The 24,431-nt window shown below is 29.2% G+C and overlaps 1 protein-coding gene across 1 annotated transcript; it reads left to right on the top strand.

Annotated features, from left to right (window-relative positions):
* The first annotated feature begins 20,267 nt into the window (after positions 1-20,267).
* LOC142326672 (uncharacterized) lies at positions 20,268-23,365 on the top strand. The gene is made up of 3 exons (XM_075369282.1): positions 20,268-20,603; positions 21,070-21,255; positions 22,398-23,365. Exons 2-3 carry the CDS (start codon positions 21,207-21,209, stop codon positions 22,694-22,696), a joined length of 348 nt encoding a protein of 115 aa, XP_075225397.1. The 5' UTR covers positions 20,268-20,603; positions 21,070-21,206; the 3' UTR covers positions 22,697-23,365.
* The last annotated feature ends 1,066 nt before the right edge of the window (positions 23,366-24,431 follow it).

The raw sequence follows: 24,431 nt of genomic DNA on the forward strand, positions 1-24,431 counted from the left end.
ATGTCTTGTCTGTTTAAAAAATATAATTAATAATTATTTAATTGAGAACATGCTGTGATTTTGAATTTTCATTTAAATCAAAGTCTTGTTTATATATTTATGTTATTTGAAAGGCTTAATATCACATACATTTCAGTGGCCTTTAGCATGTTGATGTCCTCGCAGCATTCTAAGCTACATTAGTATATTGCAAATTTGGTGAAGAAATTAATGGAAAACCAGTTAACTTGTCAGTTTTCGTAGTAAATCTGGCACAGTTATTATCAAGAAAGGAATGATCTCTGCGGTTATTAGAGTTGATTAGTTCATGTCAGGCCACCTAGAACCATTATCATTATGGTAATTATCAGCAGCTTTTAATATTTCTATTTTATCCGCTAAAAAAGTAATTTTTTAATGAGACTAGCGCTGCTTAAAATTAGTTTCCCTAATTGTGTTTTGTTATGTTAAGATAATCTATATTACAAATGAAAACACTATTCAACTTAATATAAAAACAATATTCTTATGATATATTATTAACAGCTGTTAAATTTTTCATCATATTTTTTTTTAGAGTAAGTTATTTATGACTTGATATTTCCTATTTTTATTAAAGTTATAATTAAATATGCTACAGAAATCAGTAAAAGTTTTATATATTTATTTTTTATAAATTGTATTAATTTTGAACCAGTTAATTATATTTTAAAACTGTTATTAAATCTTTGAAAATGCAGATGTATATTCATTATTAAAAATATATATATATATATATTAAACAAATATTGCATTTTTTTAAAAAATTGATTGTTGTTCACTATGTGGTTAAAAATTATGAATTCTTGAATATGTTATTCGTTTGGAAATATGTTAGTCTAAATAAGGAGCTAAACTATCATTTTTAAGAAATACTGTATTGTTTTATCATTGTAATTCTTTCTGCAACAATTTCTGTCATTAAAACTTTTGTTTAAAAAAAGTATTTATCTTTTATTATAACACATATTGTTTCTATCCATATGTATATATATATATATATATATATATATATATATATATATATTTATTTATTTATATTTACACAATTTTTTTACAAATTATTATGAAAAATGTTTTAATTTATTTAAAACTAGCCGTGGCGCGCGACTTCGTCCGCGTGGGATTTATTCACTCGTTACAAATAGTACTTCATTGTGAAAATTGATTCGCAAAAATTAACGACTATATGATACATAGCTGAAACCCGCGACTTCGTCCGCGTCGGAATCACTTAATTTATTGAATATAGCTCCCCTGCCCGGCTTCGCACGGTTAGTGTACTCATTTAAAAAAAAAGATATTTTTTGCAGTCGTTCAGGGTTTTGGGCCACTTGTTCAGCCGTTTCTGCGGTAAAATACACCCTTTGGCCGTTTTCTAAGTGGACGGCTAACTGCAAGACTGTAGGATGTCGCTCGTGAATGGGAAATTCTAAATTTCGCCAAACAGCTTCGGATGTACTTATGTACCGGCCATTTACATAGTTGTCCACTTCATCGTTTGGGTTTTTGACGCTAAAAGTAGCTTGGTCAGATCCTTTATTGATATATTTACAAATGTATTTGATGGCTTGAACTGAGTGGCAGTACTCGATATTTATGTGCGCGTTAAACATCCTACACCATAATGGAGAATAAGGGGCAATCCACCTATTATCTATATAGAAAGTACTTCCTCTGATATTTAGCATAGCGCTCTGGCCTCCATTTTCGGCGTCACGACGACGATAAACTGGATATCCGTCCTCTCCGGATTGGGTATCGTTGACGAAACGTCGAGGGTACTTTTTTGTGCAGATACCATTTTTCATACATGGTGCTGTTAAGTTATGCTCTCCGCATGGACGGTGCACCATATTTTTAGTCACGATATCGTACAATATCGGGTCGTTTTGTTGGTTGGGCAGTTCCGCAACTATGACACTATAAATTTCGTCTGGCTGGATTTTTCTTTCTAGCCAAAACAACAAATGACAGTGAGGTAAACCCCGCTTCTGCCACTCCACACTTGCCATGTAACATTTCACTTTGCCGAATATTTCATCTTTTGTGAATAATTTTATGAATTTTTTCATCTTTAAATGAAATACCCTTGAAATTATTTTTATTGCCCTAGCCTGTAAACTATTTCTAGAAAGTTGAGATCTTAATCTTTTGGGCATTTTGAAATGATAAAAAAAACTAAATACTACATCAACTAATACTAAATTATTTGCTTACGTGTTGAACAGGAATTAGCCTGTATATGAAGTGGTGATTAAAAAATTATAAAAAATTCAAAATATTCGATATCGCACACAACCGCTGCGTAGGAAGCCAACCGCGCGAATGTGCCGCCATTGATTCCCCTCCCGCACCGCAGTGACGCTTAGGTCACATGCTGCTGCCTAGCAAGCCGAGCGTGGTGTGCGCTTGGGGATGGAGCAGAGGCAGGCTGTGGTGGGGACGCGAGTGTCAAGAGAGACACGACGACGACGGACAGTTGCTAGTTACTGAATTACAAAGATAGAAAACTTAAAATATGTTGCTTAAATAACGCGGTAAAAAGTAGCATATGTTCATCAGGGATAATGTCGGCTTCTAATGGAAAAAGAATTTTTCAAATCGATCCAGTAGTTTCGGAGCCTATTCAATACAAACAAATCTTTCCTCTTTATAATATTAGTGTAGATGGATTTTGAAAACAAGTGTTTTCCAACATTTTGATAACATTAAAAGCAGAAAATATACTTGTTTCTTTTTTCTACTAAGTACAAAGTCGGTTGTATATTTTTTATCCAGAAATTGTTTACTTTTAAAACAACCATTATAATCATAGGTAATAAAAATGTTTATTATAATACCAGAAGTGAAATTCGCTTAAAAGTAGTCAACTTAAAAAGAAACAGATCTGTATATGTACACCCATTGAGTTGGTCTAGTGATGAATAAGTTTTCACAAATCAGCTGATTTGGATGTTGAAAGTTCCAGCATTCGTGTTGTAGTAAAGGCAGTCACTTTTATACAGATTTGAGTACTAGATAATGGATAACCAGTATTCTTTAGTGGTTGGGTTTCAATTAACCACACATCTCAGGAATGGTCGAACTGAAACTGTACGAGATTACACTTCATTTACACTCATACATATCATCCTCATTCATCCTGTGAAGTAATACATGAACGGTAATTCCTGGAGGCTAAACAGTAAAAGAAAGAAAGAAATAAAGATCTATAAATGTATACATACAGAGTGAGTTAAAAGCATGGAAACCCTCAACACTTCAAAACTGTTCCAGATAGAATACTGTAACTTTCAGGATAAGGTATTAATCAACTATTTACCTTTTGAAGAAATAGAATTTTAATCCCTTCTTGGGGGTTTGGGGGTGGGGGTGGCCCAAAGGTTATAACTCAATTATTTTAAATGGTAACACTCTTTGTGTGATAGATCATTTTGAAGGTCTCTTTAAAACAAGAAAAATCATATAAAGTTGGTATTCTGTCTGTAGCCAAAATAGCAATGGGATAAAGTTTAGATTTTGAAAATTACTAAATTTTGTAAGTTCAAATAATAAAAAGAAATTAAACTGAATTAAATAAAAATTTATTTTGCAAGTTAAATTTAAATTGAATAAACTTAAATTTTCTATTTTTTAACCCAAAAGATTGTTTTGTTCCAATTTATTGGGTAAATAAATGAAAATGTTTTCACCTAATCATGCTGATAAATTGATCATTGATGGTTTCGTACCATTGTTGCAAAAATGAAGCTTATTCCATTGTTGGGTAATATTCAATTTAGAATGATTTATTACTACCCTGTTAGTTTCTTATGAATATTCTTATTTTATTGATTGTTGTGAAAACTTATAGTTATACAATGCATGGTCCTTCTGATCAATAATGGTAACTGATAACAAAGTCTTTAAACAGAAAAAATTAACAACTTCTTCAAAATATCTTGCAGACAGGTTGAAGAATACTTGACAATTGAAGTGATAAAATTTGATCAAAATGATATGAATTGTTTTTGAGGTAACGGCTTTGAAAGTTTCCAGAATAGTGATCATTGTTTATTACAAAAAAGCATAGGTTTGCATTCTGCTTAGGAGGAATGACTTTTTTGTGAGAAAACAATGTTATTTTTTTGTGTTACATTTTCATTGTATAGAATGTTAATTTATTGTAAATACAGCTTATGATCAAAACTTCATTTTAAAGGATGTTTGGTGAAGATTTAAGTTCTTTTAAGAGCTATTGTGTAAATTATTATGGTTGTTATACTGATGTATGTTTGCTTACGTCAAGATTTGGTCGCTTTTAGGTAATAACATTACCTAAAACAGAACGTATAGTATATATTTCTAAGAATAATTATTGTTGGTAACAGACATTTTTTATTATATTCTAGTTTTATTTATTAATTAAAAATTTTATGTTGTTATTTATAGTTGTGTGTATAATATAATATATATTAGTTGTATGTATTATAATATTGAGTGTTCAACAATAAATTTTGCATGTGAAATTTGTAGAAATTTATTTTATGTGAGATATGAGCAGTTATCAAGTTTGTAAATAAAATTTTATTATTTGTGGTAGTAAAAACTGATTGTCAGAAAAATCAACAAATTACTTCTATTAAAAAAAAACACATTTAAAATGATTTATGGAAGTATCTTAGGCTATGTTGAACTACAATACTACTACCTTTTCACCTAGCTTTTCATCCAGATTCCCCTGGTTCAAATATGTTTTCTTTTCTTTTTCTTTTTTTTGTTGATTATTTCATGAAGCCAGATCTGCTTTAATGCAAACACAACCCTGAGGGAAAATATGGGGAATCCACGCTTGTACTTCTTCCACCATCATTGTGTGGGTAATATTTACCCACGAATATTTACGACAACTCACGCAACTTTGTTGCGTGAGTTGTCGTAAATACTTCAGCTTAGTCCCTATGATTTCAACTGGGGTAAGTGTGCTGAAGTCTCTCAGGCATGCCTCCCTGTGCTGCAAGAATTGGTGCACTATGTGATCTGTAGTGTTCTCTCTTTTGCAGTAATCAGATTCCACAGAGGATCTAAATGCCAGTGTGCACACGTATGGGTTAAAGAAACTGTCAGGATTGATGTATGCTTTAAAGGAACTGAGTCAAATCGTACCCCAGCTCCCTGTGCTTGCAGTCCAACCATTTCAGGAGGTCCATGATCAGTCTGCAGGTCCATTTACCCTTAGTCGACTGATCTCATCTTTTATGTCATTTGTAGTCAAGTGATAGCTTTGCATCCGTCTTACTTACCTTCTGGTACATCGCCTCCCTCTTCTGAATGAGGAGGTCCAGCTGTGGAAGGCCGACCACTATACTTGCAGCATTGTCTGAGATGGTCTTGTAACCATGGCATACCCGATGGGAGATAACCCAGTGGATGACTAAGAATTGCGGAGGCTCTCCTCCATTCCAGCGTGCTTTGTGCAACACTTTTCAAGGCACCACCTGTGACAAGACCCCTCCCTCACAGTTCAGATCGTACTTAGACTTGGTATTTTCCATTTGTCACATATTTTCCATTCCCTATTTCCATCCACAAACTTCAGTTTTATATGGTGAATTAATCATTAAATATGTAAATTAACCATTAAGTATAACCATCTGTACGTATTGAAATTGATATTTTCGTTACTAACAAAGTTTATAATAAATTTATTAAAGAACAATTTTTGTTTATATTAGTTAGTAATTCAATAATTCTAATTAAAATAAATAAAAATATATATCGCCAAATTATTTATGTTCTTTTAATTTTTATTTTAATGAATTTTTTTTAATTTTATTTATATGAGCATCGACTTTTAAGGTCATTCCTCACATTATTTAAAAATACAATAAAAATACCAGTAGGATCATCAGCTGTAAGATATTTAGGAAAGACCATTACATTTAAATAAGACTCAAAAGTATACATTTAAATAAAACACACGAATAAAACATGTGTTAATGGCCATGATATTTACATATATAACACAAAATTAAACATGACATTAAAATAAAATATACAAAAATTCTAGACAATACCATATAACTTATGAAAACCCCATCTCCAGGTGTAAAGAGCCTTCAGATTGGGGATCTCAGAACATAATTCAAAAACTGACTCGTCGAAGATTTGCTGCAAATGAGTTAGTAATCCGCTAGCAAAAAGGTAAGTAACTGTTTTTTCTTATTTGCCATTTTTCAAATCAGCAGAAATATTATTTCTTAATCCATACCTCTTTCTGTGGTTTTCATACATTGTTCACTCTTCAAGTAGATGCTTAACAATGAACGTGAGCGGTGTGTCATAAATGCTGCACATTGGTCTTTCTTTGCCGGTTAGCATATGAATTTGTTATTCATTGTGACCAATTCTGAATTTGATCAACACTACTTAGTTCTGAAGAGTCAGCTTCACATCGCACTTCCACTTATTTGGATGAATTTTTAATTGCATTCAGTTTGGTGTTTATTCTTCTTCTCCAGCCATTACTCCACTTGTTGAACAATGTTGGTTAGGCGATTTTTAACATCTGGTTTCTTTTTTACTTTTCCATTAGAGAGATTTAATCTTGTATTTATGTTTGGCAAAAGCCATAGTGGTATTTCTCTCGTAGAGATTGCTAATGTTTCCGGAAAAGCAATTCCGTATTTTGTTGCTAACTTTCAATACTGTATTTCAGCTGACCTAAACTTGGTAGCGCGGTGTTCATAAAAAGCAGCCAAAGGATTATTATTAACAGAATGTGGGTAAGAAAGGCACATATATTTACTGCATATCTTAGTAGTAGATTTTCTCTTCTGCAGGTGCAGCAGTGAATAGAAGTATTTTAAAAACACTATTAAGACTAAATTATTAACTTTATTTGGCTTTAACAAGTGTAAACACAACATAGACGAAAACATTTACTAGTTTTGATTTTAAGTCACAGAAAAAAGAATTTATGATCTAAAAAAACTTATTGCAGATGACCATCATTCCGTCTCTTGCTAAAGTCACCCATTACTCTTTACAACATCTCTAGGGGAATTCTAGGTTTTTATTAGCCCAGTACTGGAAATTTTGGTTCATCGTTCATCAGTAAATTGTTCTTGCCTCTCGTTAATTAAGTGCAGTAAAGTTTGACAGACATTTACCCTGTTTTCATAGTCACTTTGGTGTATTGTATGTGTTATTTGAAATTTATATGGGTGAAGTTTGAGGTCATTGTGTAAAATTCGCCGTATACTGCGGTCAGTCAGTCCGATTGATACAGAATGGCGGGGACTTCGTTCAAGTGCATCTCTCACAGTCGCGATATTCTCGGGTATTCGTACTGTTTTTATATTACGACCTTTCTTAGCGTAGAAGGAGTGGCCTCAAAGTTTCAAACCCAAATCTGGACTAGAATCAATTGCGTAATGTTTTCGAAGTTCATGCTGTTCGATTATATAACTGTCAACGTTTTTGTAAAACACTTTTACAGCGATGGTACGTTGTTCTCCACTCCACTACTCCATTGCAGCTATAAGCTTTTCAGTTGGCTACAAAATGGCAGTAATGTTTTCATCCCTACTCAACTTTATCTCTGTAAAAATAATGACCCAAAATCGCCTGATTAATTGTTGCACCTGTTTTATGTAATGGCACTTTGTCGGGGAGTCAACTAGTCACCAGGATTGAATGAAAGGTGCCTGCAGCATACCTGATTCCATTGTGTATGATGTCCTACCATTTTTAAAAGCAACTTTCTGGCATATGAATATATAATACACCTGTAATCAAGCTTCAATTGAACCAGTGTTTTATAAAACTGAATAATGTCTCCTTATCTGAGTCCCAGTTGATATTTGATAAACATTTAATCCTATTAACAAAGTCTGGTCCTTAGAATATTATGTCTGTGTAGAATGTCGATCCGTCTCTGGCATTAAAATAAAATACTGAGTCATTATTTAAAATAATTAAATCAGAATTTAAAAGGAACTTTTCTAATTTTCTTCCCCAGGATCTCTTCAATCCGACCCGTAAATAGGATTGCGTGTATTGAAGTCACTTAGTAGTATTGAAGGGGGAAGCTGGGTAATTAATTGCATTATGTCATCCTTCTTCAAATCAAAGTTAGGCATATATATGCTGCAGATAGTAATCTAATGGACACTTCATTCTAATTGCGACTGCTTGCAGTTATATATTTCAACATTGTTTTTCATTATGTATTTTACTTCGATAAGAACTCTGGTCAAAGTTAGTACTAATTCTTATATTTGGCTGATGATCTCTCTGATAGTTATAATAGTTTCTTAATTTAAACTTTTCATCTTAGTGAAAATGGGTTTCTTACATGCATACACAAATAGGATCCACATCATGTATCAATCATTGGAGCTCAAGGACATTTGACAAACATCCATTGATGTTCTACTGCAAATCCAACTCATTTAAATTAGAGTTAATGCCTCAGTTTGCCTTTTGGCCAACTTTTTCTTCTTTTTTATTTTACGTTTGGCATACTGACTTATTTTTTATTATAACGTCATAGCCCATGTAGCTTCCGGTGTCCAACTCAGAGAAAATGAAATGTTAATTTTATATAAATAATGTAAAAACATTTTAAGTTAAGCTCCTGTGCATATAAACTAATCCTCACTAATCGTTTAAGTTGTATTTTTTTTTTAATTTTGACTTATGTGCTGAGGTTTTCGATAGTTGATCATTTTTAGAAGCATTTCATAATTTCCCTATAAATATGAAATGTACTCAGAATCATGGTTGCAAATATCTGTTATCACTTTCATAAGAAAAAATTTTCTCCCATCAGCTAGACCATGCTGTTTATTTCCTTTTTTTGTAACATACATTTGATTTCTTCAATTTTTGAAAAGCATAATCTGTATAATTCTAATAATCACAATTTTTAAATATTTCTTTAAAATTTTTTTTTGTAAACTAAATAATTCACTTTACACTATAATTATTATTTTTTCTTTATTTATTTCTCTTTATGTAAATAATTCTTCAGTTTATTCTTCTGCTGTGAATCATTTTATTTTTGCCATGCAATAATTTTTCAATTCTGAAATCATTTTATGATTAATTATGGTATATCGGTAAGTTTTATGCTTTATATATACTCCGTATATATATATATGTATATATATATATATATACTCCGTATATATATATATGTATATATATATTTTGAAATATTATATTTGTGTCTTAGAGTTTGTTATTTATGGTGATTTTTTTTTAGGGATTATTAACCTCATTATTATAATTTGGTTTTGATTTTAATAATACTGTAAGTAGAATATGTATTAATTTTTCAATATATTTTTAACATATTTTTTTTTTTTTTTTTAATACAGGATTCTTTGCAGCTGCATCGATGTTATTAAAAAGACAACTGCAAGAGAAACAGAAGTCACATGAATGTGAAGTTTGTGGAAAAAAATATTTAAGAAGAGAAGGATTAAATGTCCATAAAAAATTGTATTGTGGACAAGAACCAAAGTTTGAGTGCAATGTGTGTGCGCATAAATTTTATCAAGCGGGTCATATGAGAAATCATATGCTTACAGTTCATAAGATTTTAGTTCGTCGCAATTGATAGGTTTTATCTATTACAATATCTTTTGTTTATGGGCATAATAAAATAAATTACACATAATATAAAAATAACTGTTTGTGCCTTTTATATATATATTTAAGCTGTAAATAATTGATTTTATTGTTTATAAAATGATGAATTTAAAAGTAAATATATACAGTATTCTTACATAAAATGTAAATTTTTCATTATATTTGAATTTTGGATGTAACACGATGCATATTAAAAATATGATATTGTAATAATATAAATGTGTCGATAAATGACAATGATATTTGGGATTGTACTATTAGGGGTTAAATTGAATTATGTAAAGCCAAAAGTGAATTACATTAGATAATAATTGCCAATGTTGTTCATATAATGATAGTGAATGTTTTATTGCAGTTTGTTGTGTTGTTATTATTATTTAATATTTTTGTTATTTCATTTCGATCTGTGTTAAAGCCTTCTGATCTCATATTTATTATATGAACTTTATAAATTGATATAAATTGTTAAAACCTTTTGTCATAATGATTTCCAAATCATTTCAAAAATTCTTTCCTCTTGGAGCAACTGAAACAAAATATTATTTATCTTCATTACAATAAAAAACTTGAGCGTAATGGTGAAACGTAACTATTGTTCTGGTTTTTTATTTTATTATTGTAGTTATTTTCACACCTGGAATAACCTTTTTTTTTAAGAGGTGGAGGAACCCCATTTACAGATGCCTAAGCAGTGTTGGGCTCGCTAACAGATTTTGCAAGATGTTATTAAGTGCATATATGTTCCTGTGCACTACCAACTAAACCCCCGGCTCTCCTGGAAACCGCTGGTAAAGCATTACTTCAGGAGGGGAGTAAGCACCCACCACACAAAATTGGCTATCACAAGCAATCTCAGGCACTCTACAAAACACACATTATATATTATTACCAACTCAAACCAACACTGTACACACCTAAACAACACATACACACCTCTCACACATAGACACACACACGCCCAGTAACATGCGCAACACACATACTTACATGGCCATCAGTCTTTGGCTCGGAAGTGAGGGAAGCCCCCAGGACCCAGCCAGTGGAGTGACCACGGCTTTATTGGATCCAGCCAATCCCTACAAGATCAGGGGCCCTCCAGACACTCGCCCGCAGCCCTATCTCTGCACCGGGATCCCGCAGCTTCTGTTTAACCTACGGCTTTCTTCAACAGAATGTAATTTCTCCATAACTACTTTACTATTTTTGGCAACAGCAGCCCAGTGATTCTCACTTGTTAACATAATTTCCTGGTGGCCCTCAGGCTCAAACATTTCCTCTCTTGTCAATAGCATCCACAGTCTCCTCACGTCATATCTAGAACAGCAAAAAATACATGAAAAGGCGTCTCTTCAACCCTGCAGGCAGGGCAGCTATGTGAATGGTCCAATCCAAGTCTATAAAGATACGCCCTAAATTCCCCATGACCCACCAGCATCTGAGTAAGAGTAAAATCCAGCGAGCCATGGGTTCTCCTGGACCATCTCTCAACATCACATATCAACCTGTGGGTCCATCTGCCCTTCACACAGCAATCCCATCTCTCTTGCCATTTCCTTAATAATTCCTCAGAAATACCTGCACTCATTTCTCTCTTTTCAAGTGAGGTCATTGCCTTGTATTCACGCAGCCTCTTCCTGTGCATAATCATGAAGTCGATCGGGAGTAACCCAAAAATTATATACACGGACTCCAATGAGACAGTCCTGTAGGCTGTCGCAATCCTGAGGCAACACTTCCTATGAATGGCTTCCAATATACTTCTGTATTTCCTATACTTAATAAAATCAGCCCAAATTTCAATGCCATATAGTAAAGTGGTGTGTGCCACTCCAGTGAGTAACCTCCTCCTCTATTGCTCTGGGCCTCTCAAATTCGGCAGAATGCCCACAATATAGCACGTAATTCTCTCTGTCTTTTCAGTGGCTTTGAAAGCATGCCTGCCGAATCTCAATTTAGCATCCAATCAGATGCCTAAATTTTTTATCGCGACCTTTGATGCAATTTCGCTACCCTCCAACTCAACCGATGTTGTTGGCCTGCATTTAGCTGAGGAGATTACAACCATCTCGATTTACTCTGGTGGCATCTGAAGTCCCACTTCTACCATCCATGCTGCAACAGAGGAATAGGAATCGCTGACCTACAAGGCTGCCTTCCTCTGTGTATCCGCCTCTACAACAAGTAATAAATCATCTACGTAACCTATGATCGTTACCTTCGGAAGCAGTGGTACTCTAAATACTTTGTCGTAAGTTATATTCCAGAGGTTTGGTCCCTGGAGTACACTACATGTTCAAGGACACCACCACATCAGCCTAGCATATGATATATCTCCTTGTAAGGTATGTGCAGATGAACTGTACTAAGTATTGTGGAACTCAAAACCTTACTAACGTGCTAGCGACGTGAGAAACACTGTTAAACGCATTCCTCATGTCCAGTGTGACCAGAACGCACATTCTTCCTTTGCATCTCCAGCAGCAATACCTGGAATGACCTAAGGAAACCAGTTTTGATTATATTTTAGTCTGCTTGGAGATAATAAGGAAAATTTTTTAAATAAAAACAAAAGCAGGTGCATTTCATTGACAGTGTGAATTAAACATCTTTTTTTTAAGTTAACTTCTGTAATCAATGATTAACAATCTATTTTTGTATCTGACTGTTGTGCTCGTAACATTTAATTTTATTTGGCATCAAATTATTTGATTTTTCATATCTCTTAATAATTTGTATGATTTCCTAACACCTTAAAAGTGAGTGTCATCTGTCAATGAAGGAACTAGGTGATAATTCCTAAATCATCTGGAAGCTTACTTACACAAGTAAGCAAGCAAGTAGTATATAAAATTATTTTTTCTAATTCATACATTCAAAGTTTGATTTAATTTGTATGTTTTCCATTTTTTTGCCCATCTCTTTCCTTACATGAAGAAGGAACAAGAAAATTTACTTCTGTTTAGAATACTGTACCGCTTTTTGGCTTGATATCCGTCATTAAAAGCCTTTCTAAAACATAATTTCAACAAATACTTACTTATTACAGAAATTGTGAATATAAAACTGATTGCATTATATTTAGTTTATAAAAATATATTTATAAAGTTTCTTTTATAAGATATGGTTTAGTAGAAAACAGATACACTGCAATGTATAAAAAAAAGCAAATGCAGAATAATACATGAGAAATTATTTTTAAAAGTTTTTAAATGTATTGAGTTATGTAAACAGAGAAAAATACGTCTTAATAGTAAGGATTTTAATTTAAGTTTGGATAAGTACCTGATGTATAGTATAGTGTTGCATATATGATAAGCTTTTTCTTTCTTATTTATGATGGCCATAAAACTGGCAAATTTATTAAAATAAATATGTAAATATTGAGACAATAAAAATACAAAAAAATTAAATTTAAAATTAAATTCCCAGAATGTTCTTGAATACAGATTTATATATGTTTGTCAATGTAAACAATAATTTGTTGAAATTGCCTGTAAAATAATCCTAAAATATTTGTTCTTTTTGTTTATAATTATTTGACTGCAGTGTATAATATTGCATTTTAATGTGCACTTACGTTTTACTAATTTACTTATAATATTGTTATAAATATGTTTATTATTGTTACTTTTTAATGTTATTATTTTTATTTTTTAACTTGCATAATTGTAATTATTAAATATGCTTTAAAATTAACAAGCAATAAAATCATATTTATTTTATGTATTTATTATTTATATTTTTTTGTTAATAAATACTAAAATACCGTAACTTCTAAGAATTCTACTGTAATTAGATGTTATTTTAACATTTTCATTAAGTTTAATTATAAGATTTATTTTCTTTAATTTTTATTTATATATTGGAAAATCTAGATGTGTTTCAACTACTGTTTGTAATTTTGTAAGTGATTAGTATAATTGTTGCAATATCGTGTATATTTATTAAACAAATATCCTATTTGCTTAAAATATTACTATAATTTGCTGTTTTAAATATAGTTTTGATTTTTTTTGCATATGAATTGTACATCCAATAAATTTATGAAATGATTATTCTGTTTTACTGTAACAACTAAATTTTCTAAAGTAATTCCTGAACGGAATCCTGTAAAATTAAAAAAATACTCTTAGTTTCTAAATGTTATGATAAATTTTAGAAGTTTAATTTAATGTAGCCAAATTTTAAGAAGTGTCTTTTCTATTCTTTTGACTCCTTTGATTGTGTTGTTTTACATAATAGTAACTATTTTGCATTTTGCATTTTCATTTTTTACTATTGTTCTGCATTGTCAAAAGTTAAATAATGTCATTAGTGTCCTTGTATTGTGTTTGTGAAAGGGTGCATGATATAACATAACATAGCATGACATAACAGTTTCTCATGAAAACTTGTTTTTTAAAAGCCGTTTATCTGAGATACGAGGCTTGAAATATACATATCTGATCTACATATGCGGATTGGAATGATTCCATTGTTACACAGTATATGTCTACAAGATAATTCTTTCAGCACAAGTTTCATATTCTTCAGTTATTTTTCTCTCCAAGCTTACCAATATGGATTTAATTTTCATATCTGTTTTTTTTTTTTGCTTTGATCTCAAAAATGTTTCACTTCGACTGAGTAGGATGAAATCATAGGTAAAAAAATTCCAGACCATTGCTTTTAATAGAATCCAATACCACAGAATCTAAGTGTGATTTATAGAAACCAACATGTTAACCACTAAATCAACATGTTGACTACTTGTAATGTCTTCTCTTCCATAAAGCCATCAGCCATCATAGAGTCATCTTGATAAGCTAGTTTTTGTGTGCAGTTTATGAAGATGCTGCTCAGCTACAAACTATATGCTAAATAGCATCATTGTATGCTCATTTTTAGTGGTTGTCTTGCCCCTTTCATGAGTTGTTTTTAAAATTCAATCTTAAGTTCTCATATAAATGTGGGCTGTCCAGAGAGTAACTTACATTTTGAAATAAAAAAACCAACCAAATAAAAAAAAAAAGAAATTTTATTATATACATTTGAAAGAGATAATATTAAACTATTTTTCTACATAGTCGTCATTTAAATTGAGACAATTATGCATCATAATGATGCATAAGCTTTTCAATTCCTTCTCTGATAACCAAACTTCCTTGATATAATTCCATGCAGTAAACTTTATGAAATTTGAGGGAAATGAAGCGAGAGTTCCGTAATTGTGACGTGGCGATTTTCACAAATTTTATCATTGATTTTCATCGTCAGTTCATCAGTCACAAGGCTAGGTCGACCACTGCGGTCCTCATTATGAACATTGCTGCAGCCATTTTTGAACTAAATGCACCACTGCCTCACTCCACCTTCACTCATTATTCCATCTCTGTACACCTCACAAAGTTTCCGATGAATTTCAATTGGTTTGAGGTTTTTTGCCAGTAAAAACCTAATCACTGAACGCACTTCACAACTCGCAGGATTTTCTATTGAAGTGCAGATTTCAATAATTCACAACAAACAAAGTAGAAAAACCACAGTCCACACGTTTCAACAGCTTGATGTGTATTGAGCGTAGAAACATTTTGACGCCAAGAAGACAGCTATATTCTCACCCATCTCCACGCTAGGCACAAACATAAGTTGCTTTCTGGACCGCCCTCATATATGAGAACTTTTTCAATTTACATGTGGTGTATGTCAGTGGATGAGTACTGATATTTGTGTTTAATAGAAAACTAGTATGTCAGCTGAGACATGATAAAGAGAAATTAATAGGAAAACAGCAAATTATTATGTATTTAAATAAAAATTTAATCACTATTTCTGCTTCATTTTTATTGTCTATCAAAATTAGTGTTAATGAATCACTAAGTACAATAATTTAACCCAACTTTCTAATCAAGAGGAAGTTTCCAATCCTTGGATCATCCTCAGTCTTGATTTTTTAAATTATAATTTATATGATTAATGCAATAGTTTTTTTTCATTATTGACAACAAAAAATGTTATCTGAACAAAATTATAATAAGAATGTTAATTAGTTGTAAAAACATGAAAAGTACGTAATGTGTCAATTAATTATAATGCGTAATTGTACATAATTAATTGTACTTTGTGCATGCATACCATTGTAACTTGTAAATGTGAACGATAAGGAAAAATGCTGTTTACAAATCAAATAAAAGCATAATTAAAAATGATATTTAATGTATAACATACAAATAAATATAATGTAAACAGTATATATAGAATAAAATTATTTAATGGAATAAGTATTTGTAAAATAAATTAATTGTCTAAATATTGTTTCTCTGGAAATATAAGACATAAAAAATGGATTCTTTGTAACGAGGACAAGATAACAATTATAAAAAATAATTTAAAAATATTTGAGATTGTCAACACTAACAACCATAAAAAAAATATTACAATAACGGTTATTAGTTTTAAAGAATTAAAAAATATTATCTTTAAAATTATTTTCTTTTCTATTCTGAACATCAGACTTATTTACCAAAAAATATTATATTGTTTTACGGTAGTATTAAATACATTTTTTCTTTTCATAAAAATATTCCTGCATTAATTTAAAAAAAAATGAAGACCAGTTATGATTCAAAGATTAAAATTGTCTCATTTTGTAAGTTCTTTTCTGTTACTGTATCCATAGCTAATTTATCAATATGCACTTATTAGTTATTAGTTATTAAGTTGCAAGTTGAAATAAAAGTACAGTTGATGTAAGTAAGCTTTAAATACAATTATAATGAATATGTTAAAATATTTTACTTGAAGGAAATGGAAAAAATATAAATGCGGTACCTGTGATTTAAAATGAACATTCCATTTTAGTAAATAGAATATTTACTAGCCATTTCAGACTTTATGTTACAAACAGTTTATATATTTTATATTCATAAAATGTTGTTGATGTGTAGGGCAGTTGATGCTATTGCATTTTGAATTTTGTAAATTTATTATATGCACGTATGAATATAAATCTACAGATTTTTTTATGTTGTTATATTTAATAATAATTTTAAAATGTTTGTTAGCTTATTAAAAGATTAATAAGACATTGGTTTACTCAGGAGATCATTTGCTAAACTATGAGATGCTTAATCATTGCTATTTAGTATTTTGTTTCTACTGATGTATAAATTTCAGTAATTTTTGTAGTGGTATTTTAAACATTTCCGTAGTTTAGGTGTACGTAAAATGTCATCAAACTGCTTGTGCTAACTATGCTACAAATACAGTGCGGTGAAGTTTATGCCATGTTTATCTTCCTGAATTAATACCTCATCATTAAAATTTGTTGTTACTCTATTTTTTGTTAGGCTTTATCAGTTATCTTCTAGCTAAATCTGTATTTATCTATCTTTAATCATGATAGTAAATGTTGATCTTTTCTGTTAGAATAAGTTTCATTCTTTAGTGACAAATGAAGTCAGACAAATGTACATATCAGAAAATAGATAAAAATACACTTGAACTTTTTTTTTTACTCTTATATTCTCTAAATAGTTTTAGCGGAGATTATTTTTAGCATCATGAAGTAATAATACAACAAATTATTGTTCATTAGATATTTTTTTGTAATTCAATGCAACGGCTTTCTTTTTACCCAACTACATCCATAGGACAAGTGGTAATGTATTTAATTATTATGTAATGTATTTATGTATGTTTGTTCTCTTCTGTAGCTTCACACCTCCAACCAGTTACAACCAAATTTTGGCTAGTAACAGGTCTTTGGTCTGGAGTAACATAAGCATTTTTCTATCTAGAAAGGGTGCTACAATAGGGACAACATTTAAAAATTATGCCATTTTCAAATTTTAATTTTGGTATTCCATAAAACAGTTAAAAAGATGATACCCCTTTTGCGTCTTATAATTTTTTTTAAATTCATCTTTTTCTAGATATAAGTGAAAAATGTGCTTAGGAAAAGGAAGCAGGAATGCATTGTGGCTAGCACATAAATGCATTACATGCAATATACATTATCATTCAGATTTCTATTTAAATATGTTCCTAAAAAAACCTTGTATCAGTATTGTATTTAGATTACTGTTATATTGAATGGTAAAGTTATTGAAACAAAAAAACCACACTAAATAAAATAATTATGAAAAATGAACAAAAATAGTCAAACAAGTTTTTCTTTCTCTTCTTATATGCATTTTTTCAGGATATCGTAAGTTAGTCAGTGATGTGAAATTTAATATTACTTCTACAGTTTATGTTGTAATCGGGTGTGCCTGTGTAGGCTATATGAGATGGTGACTTTACTGACCACCACTTTGTTATAATTAACAGACACCCAAATACAACATAAAATGTAGAAGTAATGTTACATTTCACATCACTGACTAATTTATTGTATCCTGAAAAAATTTCTGTAAGAAAAGAAAGAAAAACTTGATTATTTTTTTATTCGTTTTTATAATTATTCTAAGTAGATGTGTGCAATTACCAGTCAGGGATTTTTGTTTTTTAATAATTGTTAGATTATGAGTGTTTATTTTTCTGTTAATATTAAAACACTTAAAATTGGATAATATTAATTTAATTATTCACTCTTATCAGTTGACCAATTTGTGTTTCCTGACAATTTAGTTACATATGTGACAGTATATTACATGAATGTATGTGCACAGAAATGATTGGCAAGATCTGGATGAGTATATGATAAACCGAAATATTTTTTTTTTTGGTTAAAGAAATACTTTGTTTTTATTTCAGTTATTAGTATGACACAGCCAATCTTTATGTAAGAAATATATGGACATATAAATATTTAAGTATTTTTTTGTAAACTTGTATAAAAAAATATTGATAATTCATTATTTTATTTATTTATTTATTTTTTTAAAATGGTTTTGGGAATATGTATAGCATACTTCTGATAATTTTTAATTATTATTAATTAATTATGTTTAGATTTTTATTTAAAGATAGTTTTTCTGCAATAATTGATATTAATTTTAAAATTTACTGCAAATACATCACTATTTTTACATGAATCAACTGACTTTTAATTCATAAATTTATGATTTATTTTTTTCATAAAGTAATCTTTCTCCTGTGAATAGTTTAAAATATCAGCTACTTGTCTCCTACAATAGTTAATTTTATTTTACTTATGCTTAATTTATTTATATTATTTTTCCAGCTGAATGCTGTTTATAATAAATAATTAATTACACAATTTCTTTTCATTATTTTATTTATCATTCATAAATTTTGTTGAATCACCTGTGTTTTATTTAGTATTTTTCCCAAATGCTTCTTAGTAATTTAATTAAACATGGAATAAAATGTTTACTAATTTTTGAGTTATATTGGTGCTTATGAGGTTGTGCATACATCAGATCATTTAACCTACTGGTTTTTTAATTTTTTTTGCTCCAGTAAAGAAATATTGTAAATTAAATACTAGGTAGGATTGAATAGATCCACGCAGACTTGCGTGCAGCAGTTAGAATTATTGGGAGTAGATAGATATCTTCAGTGTCTTCATTAGAAGGTAAGGGAATACATTATTTATTTATTTTACTATGATATACAGTTAATATTGGATTTTAATGTTATTTTATATTTGATATACTTGTTTTTTATAATATATATTTTAACAGGTTGAATTTTCCATTAATATAATTGCCAAAAAAGAAGTAAATTAAAAGTTATACAAAGGCTTGCACATAAATAGAAATAATAATAAAAATAATCTAATTGAAGAACAGTAACAATTAAACTGAGCTGTAAATAACAATAGGTTTAATTTGTTAATGTAACATTCTGTACGAAAGTAATGAAATGACTAAAATGTTTTATTTTATAAGAAATTTTAAATATGATAAATGAAGCACTTGATGAATTTATCAAATAATTAACATTATTATAGTATTATTATTATAATTTTATTAATGTTTTGTGTTATTTTTTTAATGTAAATTATAGTGATATTTGTGAAAAGTAATTAGTATTTCAAAAAAAAAGAGTAATCATGAGTTTGCTAATACATATGGAACACTTCATCTCCTGAACTAAGTAAAAAAATTTAAATAAATAAAAAACTGAAGAAAATAGTGCAAATAAATAATTGTTTTGTTTAAAATTTATGTTATTAGATTTTTTTAAATCTAAATTCTCTTCTTTTTCAATTGTCATGTATACTTACAATTGCTTTAGTATCAATTCTTCTGGATCAGGAAGTTCTATAAAATTGTAAAGAAAAAATTATTTTTAATATTTAATTTAATTTTTTAAATGTTAGGTATTCTTTCAGACATTTGAAAGATGTTTGTATATGTGCACACAGTAGATCTGTCTTTTTCCATTTCCCAATTTAATTTTATAGTTCATCTGGAGAACACCCTTTAACCAAACTTACCATTAAATTAATATCTGGTAAGAAATTTAATTTAATGGCATGTATTGAATTTAATGTAATACAGTGGCATGATTTTACATGCCATTGTTTTTTTTTTTAATTACTAGAGGTTTTTATGATGCATCTATATCAAATTGTGTAGGTATTATCACTAATTGAAAAACTTCTGATAAATACTGGGTGGGTCACAGATGGGAGTATGAAGAGATAGTGAATTGTGTCTGGTGCTGAGTTTGATCTCTGCTTGTATTATTAATTTAGCATATGTATAAGATATATGATTTTAGTCATTTCATTTTGCTATTGTTGGTTTTAAATTTATGGCATTTTACTTACTATTTACTTTTATTTACAACTTTATGTTTACATTTGTGGATAAGCAAAACTAGGTTGTTTGTTGCGTTGTATGTTTTATGAGCTCTTTGTAGTGTGTTTTAGATTTTCTTCCCGATAAAAGTTTAGACATTCACTGTAACAAATTCTATGCAATTTTTAAGATTCTGTGTTGTCTTCTGTGCAGTAATGATAATTATTAAAATGAATTTATTCATATGAAGTTAGTATTGTATATGCTTATAACAAGTCAGTTTGTGATAAGAAATATATATATATTTTTTGTAATTTTGTTTGTTTTTGTATATATTTGCTGTAATAAGCTGTTTTTCCATCATATACTGAATATGCATAAAGTAACAAATGATATATTTATTACTATATAAATGATATTAATAAATTATTAGTGTAGTTAGGGAAATTTTTAATTGTTAAAAAAGGTATCATGTTATAACATATTTCTTAAAGTGTTTTTTAACTATTGCTAATTGTATGAACATCTGTTTTGTTTCAAATTGGATACTTGTTTTTTAATCTGTGGTAAATTAAAATTTTATTTAAATTATCTTTGATGAATCTTTCTGAAAATATGTTATATCATATTAGTGTTACAATTGAACAGTATTTATTGTTACTATTAAAAATTATTATATAATGTTAATAGTAATATTTGATTTACTTTATTGCAGATTTTGAAACTGAAGGAGATTGGATTGAAAGATTTATTCGAGTTATTCAGAGTAAACCTGCGCTATATGATACAAAAATAAAACTTCATACTGATAGAAATATTATTAATGAACTGTGGACAGAGGTTTTTGAAGTGATGGTCAAGACTTGGAATGAGATGACTCCTCAAGAAAAATATATCAGAGGTAAGAAAAAAGATACAATCTTTGTGTTATGTCAAAATAAGATAAATGATATTAACGCGATTAGAAATTCCTTATTGTATTATTTACGTTTATGTTTTATGCTCTGTGTTCCTGGAAGCAAACTGTTAGCTTAGCCAGACCAGTACAGAAATGTAGTTACTGTCTCTTTCCTTTCTAATCATCTTGAGATTTAGTAGAAAATTTATTGGATACTTACTGTCATGTAATTTTTTTCTAGCCTACATCAAGTTTTGGTTTACCTTTAATTGTTTGTTACATTTGTTATGTTTATCTAGTTTTTACACCAGTGTAGTGCTTGTATAGTATTTGGAAGTCAGTTCTCTCCTTAGTTATATATAAATGTAATTTTTGATTAGGAGATAACAACATTAAATTTAGTGTTAAAATGTAAATTATACAGTAATTAGAGTAAATGTTTTAATATTTATTTTACTCTGCTATTAAGTACAGGAATTTGAGTAAAAATATAATTTATTTTGAAAAAGAAACTTAATTGAATCATTACATCAAGGCTAAGATTGGGTGACTTAATTGATATGACTTATTAAAATGCAGCCTTCATCTAATTAAATTAATTTATGAGTTCAGCAAAAGATTGCACCTGATGTTGATTTAGCAGTTCCCATAAATTATTTGACAATTATGGTTTTGCCATTGCCTTTATCTAATCTCTAGTGCATGTAACTCTTGTATTGTAATATAATACTAGATAATAACAATAGTAGAGATTTAGAAATGTCTCTCTGCAATTTTCCAGGGTTACTGGAATAATATGATGTAGGATTATATAATGAATAGATTTTGACTAGTGGATTTAGATTAGTAACTTGAATTTTTTAGAAATTTAGTCTTTTATATTCAGTCTCAAATCCCATCACCAGCTTCAGATTTATATTAGAAGAAATTGTTCAGAAATGGTTCAATATAAAGTTGTTTCAGTATTACTGAACCATCTTCTTAAAAATTATATCAGATTTTGAACTGAACTATTTGTCTATCATTGTTTCATAAGTTATTTACTTAAAAGAATGAATAAGAATAAAAAGAATGTTAAAAATGTATTTTAAAAAAGTTTCCAATGAATAAACATTCTTATTTTCTGTTGGTTTTATTGTTTACAGGGAAAAAAATCCAGCAGCGTTGGCATAATTTAAGGACATGTTTTAAAAGAGAATTAAATAAACAACAAAAAGAGAAATTTGATCGAGGAGCAAAAAGACGTCGAAAATATTTATATTTTGACCTAATGTCATTTTTATTGCCTTCTGAGGAGCAAAGTGAAATGAGTCCTCAAATTGGGGGAGTAATTTTTAAAAATGAAGATAATAGCAGTGATGAGACGTCTTCCAAACAACCAAAACAATCCTTAGTGGGAAAATCAAGAAGAAGAAGATGGTCTCCTTTAAAGGATCCATTTTAAATAAACTAAAAATTTATTATTTATTAATTTTTATTTATTTAAGTTTTAAATAAATAAAAGATTACATTTTTGCCTTCTTTGGTAGTGCCTTTATCTGTAAAAATAATAAATGACCCAACTTGGGCCACTTGCCCATGTTGGGCAAGTGGTTGTTTCACTCATTTAAAACTTATTGGTTAGTTCATTTTCCTCTTAATTTTAATTTTCAAATATCTTAAATCATCCAGACAAGGAATGCATTACTTTAATTTCCATTGATTCATTCCAACAGTTACATTAAATGTTAATCTTTCATCTTCAGTTGTAAAATGTTTATTGTACAGCTAATGTACAATAAAGCTGTACTATTTTATAGCGTGTAAACTGATGGTTTTCTGCAGTTTTCCACAAGCAATTTCCTGCCACCTTATTATTATTTGATACCTGTAATTTTATCAGATAAGTTTAACATGTCCCCTTAATCTATGATTAGAAATAGTTCTCATTTAATATAAAATGCAGTTAATTTGTTTAGTGTTTATACGTTAAATTTGTTGAATAAAGTTTATTTAAACTTGTTATTACCTTTTTTAAGTTTATAATATATTGTTAAAAACAATTCACTTTCTAAATGTGTATTAATGACATTAATTTAAAAAAAAAAAATGATTTATTTTACTTATAATTGCATTAATAATCACTTTTATTTTAACAATATATCTCATTATTTGAGATCTGTGATTGGTGTTGTACTATTATTAAAAACTACTTACCTATCAAAATTCATTGTTTTAATCATTATTTTGTATAGTTGATTTTTGTTTCTGTATTTATACTTTTGTGTTGAAATAAATAAATAGTTTTGTTATTGGATGGTCTTAAAGTAACAGCAGATATTTTTAGTGATTATTGTTTACAATTTTTTCAGATTGTTTTATTTCCTTTAAATAACAATTTTATTTCATCCAATATTTATGACTAACATAATTTTTTTAAATTCATTATTTAAGCTAAAATATTATTCAAAATCTAGTTTAGTTGTAATTATGTGAATTCTTATTAAAAAAAAAAAATCATTATGAAATATATAATTCGTAAATATAAAAATTATATGGATGTGTGTTTAGTAGTTTCTTGCCTCAACATAACTAAGTCTTATTTCAGGTGAGGTAAAATTCCTTTGTTTTTTGTGTTATATAGTTTAGTTGCATCAGAAATAAAAACTCATTATTTAATTATTATGAGTTTGTACTATCTGCCAAGTTTTATGAACATTTTTTACTTTTCATTAATGTTTCGATCAATTTGTGAAATAGTTTCAAAACTATTAAAGAAAACTAATAAAGCTATTATTTATTAAATTAAATTTGTAGTGTCTGTTATTGTATTCTTCTTCAGTCCAATCCATGGATTGGTTTGTGGCCATCCTTCATTCGTTCTTTTCATTTCAACATTATTTATGCACTTAACATTTACTATTTACTAAAAGCAAGATGTTCCTTAAAATTTATTTCCTCCAATATGCTTTTAATCAAGCTTTCATGTCATCTAATGTATACCATTGATTTTATTCTGATTTTTCCTACATATTATTACTTCCTCCTGCTTTGTGGTACTTGAAATTCTGTGAACCTTTATGTTCATTACCTTGTCTCTCCAACTAATACTTAGCATTCTTCTATAGCACCTTGTTCATATGTGTTAATATCCTTTTTTTTCCTTTGCGTCTCCAGGCCTCACATCTACTCAGAATAAC

This window comes from Lycorma delicatula, chromosome 6, assembly GCF_047948215.1.
Source record: "Lycorma delicatula isolate Av1 chromosome 6, ASM4794821v1, whole genome shotgun sequence".
NCBI lineage: Eukaryota > Metazoa > Arthropoda > Insecta > Hemiptera > Fulgoridae > Lycorma > Lycorma delicatula.